The 14530-nt window shown below is 48.2% G+C and overlaps 1 protein-coding gene across 1 annotated transcript in view; it reads left to right on the forward strand.

The window, feature by feature from the left end:
• Nucleotides 1-3793: 3793 nt before the first annotated feature.
• COL13A1 (collagen type XIII alpha 1 chain) overlaps nt 3794-14530 on the forward strand; it is an 88264-nt gene continuing 77527 nt past the window's right edge. Inside the window, exons 1-2 of the mRNA XM_030453593.1 lie at nt 3794-4606; nt 12057-12126. Of these exons, the coding sequence (XP_030309453.1) occupies nt 4304-4606; nt 12057-12126 (373 nt within the window). The 5' untranslated portion in view covers nt 3794-4303. The remainder of the gene's footprint in view (nt 4607-12056; nt 12127-14530) is intronic.

Raw genomic sequence — 14530 nt, forward strand, 5'->3', positions numbered from 1 at the left:
ATCTGGGACACAGTGGTGGTGTCCCATGGGGACCCTAGACCTTGGCCATTAGGTGGGTCTGTGTGACCCGTGCTGCCAAGGAGGTGAGATTACCCCACCAAAAGCCTGCCAGTGTAGAAGACACAGAGCAGCTGAGGACTAAGGAGGTCTGTGACCTGGAAAGGAAAAAAACCCACAAAATATTTCCCTTCCTTCCCTCATATATCCCATCTTTGTGGGAGTGCTGAGACCACTCCTCACAAGGGCCCTGAAACAGGAATTAGTTTTTCTATTTCCCTGGTAGTGTTTCTTTAAAAAAGGCTCCCCTGAGCTGTCCCACTCTCACTGCCCTGCCCAGGAGGGACTTGGCTGCTCTGACCTCGGCTCCTCGCAATGCTCCATCTGAGCAGCATTTTGCAAAGGGATGGTCTGCAGACCCATGCACTTCCACTTGCAAGAGTCCTCCCCCCTCCTTTGTTTTTTTCCCCTCCACCCTCCTTTCCTTTGCACTCAGAAAACATCTGTTTCCAGATGTTGTTCTTGAGTCTAATAAACGCAGCGAAAGGCCTTGAGTTAATATATTTACAATAGCTGGAGATGTGGGCTGCCAGTTAATGGTTCATTCGAGCACACCAAGACCCCCACATTTCCTGAGATTGGGGGTGGGGGGGAAGGGAAAAGAAAGAGAGAAATGGGGTGGGGGTTTTCTCCCTCGTAAATGACCTGAAAAGGAGAAGTTTTCCTCAGGATATTTTGGAGATTACTGGTGGTATTGAGTGCATGGCCATCTCCATGCAATTGGTTTCAACTTCCAATTAGTGACAGGAAGGGTGCTTTTTTTCTTTTTAGTGAAAGTCTCTGCTTAAAATGAAGGCAACTGAGGAAGGCCTGCAGCTGTTGCCCACCCCTTTCCAGCCCAAAGGAAGACCTGCTGTAGATACCTTGCTGGCTTGAACCATGTGCATAGAAGCTAGAACCCCATCCATGCCCTGCTCATCCCATGGCCTGGGATCATCCAGTCTGCCGAGTGACCCAGTGCTGTACGCTAGATGGGAAATTCTCTGGTTGTACAGGGGGCTTCAGCTGCTTTGGGAGGTATATATTGCTTTATATTTACTCCATCCTTCATTGCATGCTTGTATTGAGGTCCAGAACCCCTGTGGATGATCTGCTAGAAGTGGTGGAACTGTGTGGTTGCTTTCCTTGGAAGGCAATGCACCAACCTCCCTGAGTCAAGAGGCATGCAGCCTCAAGCTGGGCATGCTGAGGGCAGTTTGGCCTGCTTTAAGAGTCACAGGTCAGGGAAATCACTCCCTTTGATTGCAACTGAGCATCTGCTTCTACTCAGCCAGCCTCAAGAGTCATGAATTTGCAGGAGGACTGGTTTCAGGCCAGTACCCACCTCCTCTGAGAGGTGGGTCGGGCTGAAGGTCGGGCTTCAGAGAGCTGAAGGTCGGGCTGTGCTCAGCTCAAGGAGCAGTAAGGTGACTCCACATGCTGGGGTCTGTCTCTGGAGGCTGCTTGCTTGGTGAGCAGTGCCATGGACTCAATGGGCACAGCTGGCTCAGGTTTGTCCATTTGTATTGGTGTGGGATGACAGGGCTCCTTAATACCTCACAGATAGAAAAATTAACCCTCCTGAACATCTGCAGCTCAGGCTTCTGAGTGAAACCCAGTGAACTGCAGACCCCAGCCTGCAGCAGCTATGACATATCCCCTAAATGAACGGATCAGCTGGATGGGGGCTGTGAGGGAGGCAGGAAAAGGCACTTACAGAGTCATTTAGGCAATGCTCTTGTCTGGACAGCAGGAGCTCTATCACAAATCAGAGTGAAAGAGCAGAAAGCTCTCCCCAGCCAGTGTGGGGAAGTGAAATGTCGACACCCGGCAGATTTCTTGTTTCAGCTTAGAGTATTTTTGTGATTGTAGTGCTTGGGCTGGTGGAAGAGAGTGAGTGAGCAAGCCTTTGGTGTAGCTGTGTATATCACAGGCAGGTAGCTGCAGTCATTGGCATTCCAACCCCAGATTTTACATAGTGTACTCTCTGGGATGTAGTGTAGTGTAACCCAGTTGCCAACTGCTGTTTTGTTGTGTAGCTCCCCATTTCCCAAACACTGTATAATCAGCCTCTTAACATCTCCCCTTTATTTCTCACTCTCCACCTATTTGCTGTACTAGCAGATGGCATCTTGGGTAACTCCACAGACCACAGTTTCTCTCCGGCAGAGCCAGAGCCTCAAAGACTCGTTTTCATTTCTCAAATAAAAAGGCTTCTAACACAGGCATAGCTGAGAAGAGACTGAGCAGGGTGTAGGAGACCAGGGTGGCTGTGCCTCCCAAGTGAACAGACATCCTGCGTGTGCCAGGTCTGCAGGTTACATGTCTCTGCCCCGCTCATATGAGAAACTGTTGAAAAGCTGCAGCCATCAGAGGGATGTTTTCCATCCGTGCTGAAGCAGCAATGCGAATTTGAGGAGCGAGATGACAAGAAACCTGCTAAAAGAAATAAAGAAAGGATTTCCTGCCTCACAGACACTAAAACCCCATTTTGGGAAGTGAGTGGCTGTGAAAGGCATGAAGCCATTCAAAGAATTGGGGCTGTGTGCTACCGGGCCCTCCAAGGGTTTGTCTGGTGGAGAAGAAACAGCTCGTGCTCGCTTTAACCTGCTCCCAGAAGGTCTATTTCTTCCAGCCCTCTGAAACGGAGACGGGGCAAAAGATGAATATGGATTTTCTCTGCCAGTAATTTCCAGCACAGACTGCATGCAAAATCTTCATTTAAAACGTGTAAATGACAGCAAAAGAGCCACAAGGGAGCCAGACCAATTTACTGCTCAGGTTTTAATGACTGTGCACCACAGCGGGCCCCGCGCTGCTTTGCTGCAGTGTCTGCTCAAGAAGGGGATCAAAGGACGGGCAGACGGACAGGCAGGGGCTCAGTAGAGCCTGCATGTCACCCTGGAGGATAAAATATTGTATGTTGTGTTCGGAAAAATTGGCTGAGATGGGCCTGCCTTGCTCCCAAAGAACAGAAAGAGGCTTTGTTTCGCAGACGCGTGGCTCCGAGCTGCCCTAGGGCACGTACTGGGGAGGCTGCTCCCCGCCAAGGGGATTTCTGTCCAGTGCCCCATGCCCGGCGGGGCACGGAGGAGATGATGGGAAGCTCTGCTTCACTAGAGGGCCTCAGCAGATTAATTCCTCCGCAAGCTTTTTGTGTCTGTCCCCCTCCCCCGCACGTCCCCGTCCCGTCCCCCCCCCCCCCTACAACTCTTCAGGTTGTATGTCAATATCAAGCCCAAAAAGTTCTCCTCTCGCACTGTAGCTTGCCCGCCTGAGGTGTTGCTCCCTGCTGCCCTTTGCTTGTTTTTGTTTTGGTTTTTTTCAGATCCCTTAGCTGCCAGCTTTTGTTTGCAGACATTTCCCTCTGGTTCTCACACCCTGCCTAACTTCAGTCCTCAAAATATCAGGATCAAAATACCCCTAAACCGCTGCGGGTGTCTCAGGGCTGTACCGGGGTATGCGCGGGGGTCGCGACAGCCCCTTTGTACCATCCCGTAAAGTGCCCTTCCCTTCGGCTGAGCGGAGAAGAGGAAGACGCGGGCTGGTGTCAGCCCAGCCTCTGCTTTACAATCCCTTTCCTGCCGCTATAAATAACCTCGGCGAGAGTCACTTCAAAGGGAAGGGCTGGCGGCGGAGAGGTGGTTTGGGGACTGAGCAGGACAGGGGCGTCCCGCAGCCCGATCCCACCCCGGCGCTTTGCATAAATAAATAAATCATGCAGCAAGGGAGAGGTGGAGAGAGAGGGCGAGTAGAGGAGGTTACTTTGGGAAGCCGCGCAGCTTGCTCATCCCAGCCCCGTAGTTCGGAGGGAGTGTGTCATGTTACAGGGGAGCCTCGATCAGCCAGAGCACAACGTCGCCGGAGCAGCTCAGAATTACCTCTCTCTAATGGGGACTTTCATGTGCAAGCTCCTGGCCGGCCTGCGAAGGAACTGAAATTGGCAGCTTAGAAAGAACCAAAAACCTACACCAAAAAGACTGAAACATAGGAGGAAAAAAAAAAATCCTGATCAGTTACCCCCCCTCTTTGCTGCAGCTGGATTTTTTTTTTCTGCACCCCTTTTACGTGTGTGTGGTTTGTTGTTATTTTTTTAAAGGCAACCCCCCATCCACTTTTGTCATTATTGCTTTAATTTGTCATCTGCTGGCACCGGGATCCCCTTGGACGCTCTTTTTCTATGCCTTCTGGATTGTGCTTCTTGGACTAGGAGTGAGACTTTATTTATTTTATTTATTTATTTATTGCTTCTTAGGACAGGGAGGGAATGTTGGAGGAGAAGAGCTGGAAAGGTGTTGGCGAAGCAGCTTTTGACAGGGGGTCTGTGGCTGCCCCCAGGACTGGCGATGGGGAGAGATGCTGCCGCCTCCCCCTCCTGCTGGGCTCGGGGCTGCCTGGCATCTCCCTGCTCTCTCTGGTGCTGAGTCTCCTGCTGTACTTTCGGACCTCTGATCTGCAGTCCCGGGTATCCAGCTTGGAAGCAGATAGACCTACACAGCTCCCTGCCTGGCTCTCAGCAGACCAAATGGAGACAGCTATTTTGGGAAGAGTTGACCAACTGCTTGATGAGGTCGGTGTCCTTTCATTTTGCATGTCTCGTTTGCAGTACTATAGAATTTTAGGCACATGCGTGCCTACATAGTTGCGTTATCCATTTTTTCCCTCCCTTAAAAAAGTATTTCTGCACAAGGGATGCTGCTAGGTTGAATCTCCCTTGCTTTAAGGTCCCTCCCACCTCTCAAACTGCCTGGTGTTAACTTTTCTCTGCCCCAGCCCGCTCAGTGGCTCAGCCCCGGTACTTTGAAACGGGGGAAGCCTCATCCGTGGTGCTGGCAGGGAGGGAAGAGCCTCCAGCCCACTGTTTGGTGACTGGTGGCATTGCCTACTGAAAGAGCTGGAGGTTAAAAGTGGGAATTTGGTGTGGGTTTGAGCTTCAGGAGCGTGACAGGCAAGGCATGCCACATTCAGCTTGACTACAGGATGAGGTGACTGCAAGCACACCAAGTCATGACGGGCTCGCTTTGCTGCCATGCCAGCCACGACCCCTTCTGTGGCTCCTGGATAAGGCAAATGAAATGCACAGGCACTGCCAAGACAGTTTCTGGTGCTGCCAGAGCATCAGTGCAGAGCATATGGCTGTGCTGTGCCTGCTTGAGCCCTATCCAAACTCCACGGGAGCCAGCAGAGTCTTCCTCTGAGAACAGAGGGGAGCTGCTGCTGAAGGAGCCTGAGCTTCTTCAGCAGGTCACTAAAGTAGGCTCAAAAGTGTGGATTTTGGTGGCTGATGACTTTTACATTGCTGTGCTGCTGCTGCTGGGGACGGTCCGGGCTCCCCTACCCTAGATGGGATGGGTACCCTGCAGGATTCCTCACCTCACTGGGACTTTAAAGTGTGTCAGGGAGCAGATGGTGCCTCATGTCTGAACTCTCCAGGCAGATCCACACTGACCTGCTCCCACACCTTGAGGGTGGGGGACTCGGGGCTAACATTCAGGGCTGGGGCCACTTCTACCCACCTCTCCTTTTCTCTGTTTACTCCACCTGGGAATGAGACAGGCTGCAGTGATCCCCAGGGCTAGCCCAGAAGCTTTCTGTGTCTGAAAAAATCTCGTGTGCTGCTCTTGCCAAACGAGGCCAGGAATGGGATGATCGGAGTGGCAGCTACTAGGACCTTCTTTGGGGAAGTGCTGCCTGGCCCCTTGGGGACCTGGGGACCCCTCCATGCTTTCTAGGAGTGGTGGAGGTCTGCTGTGAGGGGTTTAAACCTGCAGCTGTCAGCCTTGGCTACTGTTCAGGGATCTCATGGGAGCAGGCTCAGCTGGAGTTTGCAGCCAAAAGCTGTGAACCTCAAGTCAGCAAACACTGTAGGAGCTGAGGGATGTGGTTTTGAGTGGCCTCTTTGGATGAGGAATAAGGGGGAGACAGGGCCCATGGAGCATTACCCTACAGAGAAAAACTTTCTGAGGAGGAAGAATTGTTGCAAGTGGCTGGACCTGTTGCCCCACGGTTGCACCCTTGTAGGGTGCAGTCTCCTTTCCCGCCACAGGCCAGGGGATAACACGCAGCGTTCCTCTCCTTGCTGCTGGCACGAGCCTCTTAGGAAGTCACAGTTTATCTCTACCAAGTGATTTGAGACGTGCCACAGGATGCCTCCCGGGAGTGATGCCCGAAGCCGGATGGCCCCCTGTGTCCTGCTGGCTCTGCTGGCTGTGGCACCTTCTCTGCCTTTTTATAGCCTGGCTTAGAAAGGAAATGAGGCTCTCAGGATGCCCACGTGCCTGGCAGCCACCCCTGTTTTCTGAGCAGCCCCTTCTGAGCCCATAGGGGTGGCCACAGCCCTCTCAGCAAGTGCAGGGAGCAGCCATGGGACTGTAACTACCGCTTGAGTAGTTCTACTACCCAACTACTGCTACCCAGCACTTGCTCCTGGGTAGCACCAGGGTTACCAGCTCTCTGATGGGCTACAGCTTCAACAATATCTCACAGGAGGGTGCTAAAGCCTGTGGAGGATTAGGGGTGTCTGGGCCAGATCTCATCCTTTTACACCTGGGAAGGTCTGAAGCCTACAGGAAGAGAAGGGCTGAGCCCCAGGAGGGGAAGAGACCTTCCCTGACTCCACTGCCTCCTTCAGCTGACCCCCTAATGTAGCTACTTCAGACCTCCACACCTCAGCCTGAGGCCAAGTGGCTCAAGGTGCAGGGTGAGGGTCTGGTGCTAGACATATGGTGGGGTGGCATATGGGGCTTTTGCTTGGGAAAGAAAAACAAATCCCCTTGGTCCTTCTTTTTACTAGGTCTGAAGTGGGGCTAAGTTGGGAAGGTCTTCTGGACTGGCTGGTAAGGGACAAGGGTGGAGAAAACCAGGAAAGATAAAGAGGAACAGGGAAAGTATGGGAGAAGAGCAATGAGGAAAGCAGGAGACAGTGCCAAGCAGGACTGAGGGGAGAGGGGTTGTGGTCAGGGTTGCTGTGATGGACATGAAAGCAGGATATTCGTTCCCCCCTGCTCAGACCCTCGCTGCCACATCCTCGAAGAATTTCCTGGTGTTTTGACCTTAATGGGTTTCACAGCTGCCAGCTCAGTGTTAACCGTCACAAAATAAAATAGCAAAGAAACTCTTTCTTTAAAGAAACCCCAGCTTTGGAAAGAGCTGGTCTGGCCCAGGCAGGGAGACTGGAGGTGAGGAGAGCCATGGGAACAGGAGCGTATTTCTTGTTTTGGTGGCTGTGAAGATGAGCTGGAGGGACATGAAGAAGTAAAGTCTGTGAGGACTGATAGAGGATTTAGCTGAGGTTATGCTGAAAACCTGTACTGCTCTGTGCTTTGAGCTGGAGCACATGGTGCCCTCCAGACTGCCCCAGAGGTCTGTGAACAGCACTATACAGATTGCACTGAAAAGTGCAAAATGCTGGAGTCCTGTTTGATGGTCTTTTTCTGGACAAGAAAAATAAAGCATTCTGGCAGAGGATGGAGGTGTGTTGGCTTGTTAAAATGTTAATTTTAAGCCAGCTGATGGGGATGTTTTTGTGGTCTTGGAGCCAGTTTTGGAGCACCTGTGGCTGGCAGTGGTAGTGTTTTTATCTCAGTTCAGGGTGGGAAAGAGGGTGTCATGTATTCCCAGTGCTGCTTCACTTGCTACTGTGTCAGCCTCTGTCTGGTGTCAGTGAATACCAGAGGGGAATTTCCACCAAACACAAATTGACTATGTTTTTCCACAAAAAATTCTGTGTGGAATGGACTAAAGTGGGTTGTTCAGGAAGAACTCCACATTGGAATTCTGCATTTATAGGGCAGCAGAAAGTCATACAAAGAGCACAAATAAAGACACTACTGGCATTTGCAGGAATAGTGAAGCTTTCTGAAGAAAAAAACAAGGTCCTTTCCCATACTGGGTAACATTTGGTACTATTTTGCTTGCCAAAAGCTTGGCAGGGTGGAGATCATGATGAATTCAGTGCTGCTGCTTGGAAAAAAAGCAAAGTTCGTGTGCTCATAGAGATAGAAGTATGTGTGCTTGTAACACAACAGCAGTTATCCTGTAAAGTCTGGGGGAAGATCAGGTGCCCCCCTGCACTGTGATAAGTGTGCTTAGCCTCTCAGGGCTTGTATTGAGGGTATTTGTCATGTCTGCAGTGGTGCTGATGGGATATTGGGGCTGTGCCATGGGTGAGGAGGGAGGATGGATCCTCACTGCTTTCCCAATAAGTTCATTTCCCTGAGACACTCTCCTTACTTATGTGAGCAAACAAGGGACACCTGAAAACTCCTATTCCCTCCCAATGTAAAGCTGTTTTCCCTCCCCTTTTGCCTTAGTGTTTCAAATCACACAGTTCAATTCTGTTTCCCAAGGTCAGCAAGATTGCTTGAAGCATTCCCAGCCTCAATTTTTAGCTTCGTGTTTTCCACTGCAAATCACGAGATCTGTTTTTTTGTTTTTATTTCTAGTTCTTCTGGTAGCTAAGTCCTGTGTCCTTCTATCTGCCCGCAATCCTTGAGCTTAGATGGTGCTATTTCCATGCTCTTTGCTCTATAGGAGGGCTTGCTGCTTTCTTTTGCTCCATGCCACATGGTCCTGTGATTCCAGAAGCTGGGCCTTTAAGAAAAAACAGCAAAATCAGAGCTAAAACAATGAGAGTTAACAAAACCACCAGCCCTTGAAATCCTCCTGATGGCTGTAATAGATTATCTATTTGAGAAATGTTTCTTTTAGCTGTTGGAGATAGTGGTGGGAAATGATTTCACCTCCTTGGGTGACTGCAAATCACTATGTCTGCTAAAGAGCTATTAATCTGCCCCCTTTGAAAAAGTGCCCTCTCTTTCACCCAATCTGAAGTGCTCACCCAAAATCGACAAGCACTTGGAAGGTTTAGGAGGCCACAGCCCTTAGTGTCAGAAGAGGTCTCGATTTGACTCTGTCCACCCAAGTCAGCCCTGTGCTGTCACAGTAACTGTGAGTTAATGAAACTTGTGTGAAAAGCTTTATTGTCTTCTTCCAGCATGTGTTTCAGCCCAACCCTCCTGCCCTTGCCCTCTTGTAGAGTTTTCCTCTTTTCTGTGCACCCTTAAAACACAGAGGTGTGCAGTCCCCACGTGGGGGCTGCTCAGCTGTGGCCCCGGTGCTGGCGACCATTTCTTCAGCCAATTTCATGTGTGTAGGGTGGAGGTGTCACTGGAAAACATGATAGACAAGAGCAAGCAGAGTATGTAGACAGGCTTATCCTCTCTGTCGGAAGTGTTTTTAGTATTTTTGCCAAGGCAAGAGGCAGGCAGTTGCCGCTTTGGAGTTTAATGTTCTAGGTGTCCCACCCTAGGTGGAAAAGCAAACCCCAGATCCCAGAGAGGAAATCAGACACCAGATTCCCAGAGGCTATGTTCTTTTGGTTTTGATTACAGAAGTCAACCTTGCCCTAAAAGGATTGGTTTTCTGTTTTCTGGGAATGGACGTTTTCTCTTGGAAAGGCCACTTTTAGAGGAAAGCCCTTTCCTGAGCAAAGCTGGATTCTTGTGTTGGACCAGGCAGTATTTTGCACACTGATAATAATGAGAGAAACAGAAAAGGCCAGGGATGCATTTTGTTTTGCCATTGCAACCCGAAGTTGGAGCTGAGGTCTCCAGAAGCCAAGGATTTTTTCTGCTGCAGTCAATGTTTTTTTAATGGGTTGCGCAGAAAACTGAACTCCGGACACTCCCAAATTCTTGGTAGGTTTTGCCTCTCACTGAAGGAAAGTAAAACCATGGCACCACTGCCCTTTGCACTCCCCAGGGATGTGCTGAGCTCCTGAGATCCAGGGCAGCATGGCAATGGCCAAGGATGAGGAAAACACCCAATGCCAGTGAGTGCCTGATGGTGCCAGTGCTCGGGGCTGTGCCGCCAGCCCTGCCCAGCAGCACACATGCCTCCCTCCTGATGGGCCCCCAGCCTTGGAAAGGCTTTTCCAATTGTCCCAGGTACTTCCATTGCATCAACCCTGCAGATAAAGTTGGAAGGAAAGACTATGGTTCCTGTTCCTCTCCCAGTTGTGCTTTGGTCCTGCTGGGTCATCACTTCCCCTGATAAGTTCAGTTATTCTGCTTTTCAGCTTCTGCAGCTCAACCCAGCCAACACTTCTTGCAGGAAGCCCTAACTCTTCCTTCCTCCCCTTTCCATTCCTCCTTGGCCCTTGGAGTGCTTCTGCATTTGGTGGGGCACATTTCCTTGCAGATTTCTATAAGGGGTCCTATAAGGGGTACTGCTGCAGTGTGTAGGGCCCTTGCTGCTTTGTAGAGCCTCTTCTGCCTGGGTGAACTATCACCCCTTGCCTGTGCTAAGCCTGATGCCCAAACATGGGAACCCCACCCAAATGTGGCAGTCTTATGTTCAGACATTTTGGTTGGCACACATGTAGATGGAAACGGGAATGTCTACATAGCAGCATGAATATCCAAATAAAGGCTCTGCTGTCCTAGTTGTGCCCATGTTTGACCATTAGCACAAAATGTTGGAAGCCAAGCATTGCTGCAGAGCAGAGCTGTGCCATGTGGGGATGGCAGCTCAATGGGAATTTGAAGATTCACATACATGTGTTTTAAAACTGAGGAGATAATACAGATAAAATGCTGTATGGGAACTGGCAATCTGAAACCCTCTTATTGCCCTAATATAAAATCAGCTCATTATCAAAGCATTTCAGTCTCCTATGCAAAAAAAGCCCAAACCCACCACACACACACACACACACACACACACACGAAAAAACAATCCCAAAAACCCTCGGCAAATATTCAATTTGCAGTCAGTCATAACAACCCTTACTGCTTTTGACTGGCTTAAGGAAGCCAGTCCTTTCAAATGGAAGTGTTCCAGCCAGTTCAGCCTTCCCTCCTCCCAGACAGAAATATGTTACTTTATTTTCTTTCCTCTCTAAAAGAATTTTTCCTCAAACTGGTGCCTTCTTGCAGGAAACTGCCTGCTTCCTTGCGAATATCAAGTAATTTCTATATGATCCTGGGCATGGGCTTCTGTTGAGCCCAACTTAAGGCTCTTTCTTTCAAAATGTTGGTCCTGGTTGTGAAGTAGGTTGAATAGGAAGATGCAACTGGGATGAACAATTGGGACTGAGGTTTAGAAGGGAAGAGGGAGTGACTCCTTAGCACCTCAGGCTTCTCAAATCATCTGAAGTCATTAACTAAGTGTGGATCACAGGCATTAATGAGTAACTTGTATCGATTTGCATTTTCTTCACTAAATCACAGTCATTTTAGTAATACCTGTGAGGGTTGGTGTGGGTGCTATCCCTAGAGTGCATTTTGCTTAGGACATGTGTCAATTTTAATGACCTTTCTAGTAAGGGGAGAGGCAGTGGCTGCACGTGGAAAATATCCCGCCTTTATGAGATAAACAAGTGGGGCCAGAAAGCAGGAGGCTGACATGACAGCACCATTAGAAATCCAGAGTAAATGGAAATCAACATTTTGTCATGATTCCACCTTGTGGCAGCTCTTTTGGAAGGTTTTGTCTTGTTCTTCACTTGGAGAAAAACTAAACTTTGCAGACTCCGAAGGTTTTAGGAAATGCCATTGCTGTTTTTGGACCATCTTCAGCTGCAATTTTTCAGTGGGCTTCTGTCTGCCCAGGTGTTTTGGTAAGCATGAGGAGTCTGCTGCAGGGGTGAGGAGTACCCATTTGTCAGATCTCCATTTGTCATCTGACGAGTGTATCTTTTGAGAAATGTGACTTTCTCAACAAGACACAGTCACCTCTTGATTCAGCAGTGCTGGTTCTTGATTTTGTAATGCTTTTCAGGAAGAGCAGATTTGAAGCCCATTACAAAACTCCCTTAGCCTGCTTCCAATCAAATCCCCCATTTCTAGAGAGACTAAAGACTATGAACTCTAATGCCTTTTTTTATTCCCAAACTGTTCTGCTCTGTCTCTCCCATCTCTACTTGGGCAACATCCTCCAGCCCCACTTCTCCAATAATTTTGGGCTTTGGCTTCAACAGTACTAATTAATGCTTTTGTTCTTTTTTCCTTCCTTGACAGAAATTAAAGTTACACTTGCCAAGACATCGAGAAGTTCGAGACACACACCAGCGATGCAACTGCCCAGCAGGTAAGAATCTGGGACTGCTTGCACTTTGGCAGGGTTTTGTCACCTACATCTTGTTGAAAGTGTTTCGATGCCATCAAATATATGAATGAAATGTTATGCATCCTTGTGTAGCAGCATGCTTGAGGTAAAGGAAATCAGTATGGAGGTGTGCATAACAAGTCAGGTACATATGCAGTTACCAACTCTGCATATGACCGAAACAGCAGGAAAAGTGATAGTCACCCAGGTAGGCATCTGGATAGTCAAAAAAGAGAGAAAGATACAGCTAGAGGGCAAACATTCCCACTGATTTTACAGTTTTGAGGTGGGCAGAGTGGCTCTCGGGAGATGCATCATTTTTGGCTGACTTGAGAAGGTTTGAAACATGTAGGTTAAAACCCAACACCAAAGTCGGGCAGCTAAATTTTGGTGAGCCAAAATGCCTCTGGGGTGAGAAGATTTTAATTCCTTGGTATTCTGCAATGATCTGAGGCATCTTGCAGAGTAACAGCCCTCTGTTAGAAGTGGTCATTTATCAAGGGGTTGAATGAAGTGGTCACTCCAGGTCCTACTCATATAACATACAGAAATACTATGGGATTGCTTAATTGCTTTATGTTTTTAATTATGCTAATATCAAAAGGCTCTTTGAGACACATCTTCTGAAGTGGCTTCAATACAATGAGTGACAAATTGCTATGGAAAAAACATTTGTGAATGGCATTTCATTCCATCACTATGAATCATGCAGCCTTCCTCATTGTCTTTTGATACATTTGACTGTGTAGAAAAAAAGACAGAGAAGTGCCATTTACCACTCACATCTAATATCAATGAAGTTTTGGGAGAGTTTGAATGTGTATGTCCAAACTGAGTAGCTGAAGCTCATCTTGAAAAGAAAGAGTCATGGAAAATTGCATCTGGATGAGAATCTGAAAGTGGCATTTGCATTTTCTGTGGTTTCTCCCTTGGTTCTCTTTGATGCCCAATGTGAGGTCTTTCACAGTGCCTGGTGGTACACATGTCTATGTGTATTTAAGTGTTGGCAACAGTGGGATAGTGGTGGATGAAGTGACAAAGGGTCTGTCTTTGCTGTAGGAAATGTTGTCTTGTAATCAGTGTATTTAGACCTGTGTACAGACATAGGAGACAAAAATGGATTTGTAAGGTAGCAGCTTGTAGAAACAAGAGGTACAGCTATACAGGTTTGTGATGGAGAAGAACCAAAATCTGTGATGCAGACCTGTAGAACATTGGAAAATGCCTGCTTTGACTAGTCCAGGTCAGGACTGTTTGGCTTTCTTTTTAGTCCCAGAAAGAAGCAACAGGAATTTAAAAGACAATACAAACTAAATGTTTTCTAGGTACCTCTTCTCCAATAATCAGATCAGAGCTGAGTCTGACTTTTTAAATTTCAACCTTTTCCCCTCAATGGGAACACAAATCATAGCACTACTCCATTTTCAAGTTCCTGCCTAGACTTGACATATAAATGCCATAAAACCACAGAAATTAATATCCTTCTGGTGTTCCTGAGCCAACTTGGAGAAGGAAACTTAGAACTTGACTGCAGAGCTAAGAAAAAAGATTCACTGATTTGTGAGGCCATCTGAATGTGACCCCGTGCATCATGCGTGTGATAGATGAATTGCCCAAGTATCAAGATGGATACATGTCCCTTACGAAGCCACAGCAGCAGTCAGTGCTGGGTTTCTCATAATGCTTAGGTGTCCACTCATTCCATTAAGCTCACAGCATTTTCTGAAGGACATCTTTGATTCAGGGGGGCAATGATAATAAATGTCTCATAAAGGTTCAGGCTTCCTTTTAATCCATTGAATTGCTTGTCTTCATCAAATATCCTATGGACACAAAACTGTAAAATTTTCCCCTACCCTGCAAGTTCATCCATTGAGGGAAATAAAGTCCAAAACTGATGTTGTGGCAGGTAAACTCATGATTTGCTTTAGGCAGTGCGGAAACAGAAGCCACTGTTTCATCTTGACCCTTTTGCCCCAGGGGTTTTCCCTTCAGTCTCCAAGCTGAAGAAACACAACCACCTGAAAGCACTGTTGTGCTATTTCAACATGGTCACTCTTCTAGCCTGAGATCTTGGGAATATTTTTCCCCAATGCATTCTCCCCCTTGTGTTTAAAAAGCCCTGAGGACCAGACAATGGGACCCCTGTGGGAGACCAAGGTATTCAGAAGCACTGAGAAGCACTGAGATGTTGCAAGACTTGGCGCATGCCCATTGCTTCTCACTGGCCCACTCCACTGCAGTAAACACATCATGTTCCTCACCAAAAATAAATGTTTATCAGAAGTGACATTTGAGTCCATCCCTAACTGTGAGCCAGGTCCCTGAATGGCAAAGAAGGGGAAAAGGAAGAGAAGTTAATTTGCTGACCTGTTCAGTACGGATG

Source organism: Calypte anna, chromosome 6 (assembly GCF_003957555.1).
Source record: "Calypte anna isolate BGI_N300 chromosome 6, bCalAnn1_v1.p, whole genome shotgun sequence".
Lineage (NCBI taxonomy): Eukaryota > Metazoa > Chordata > Aves > Apodiformes > Trochilidae > Calypte > Calypte anna.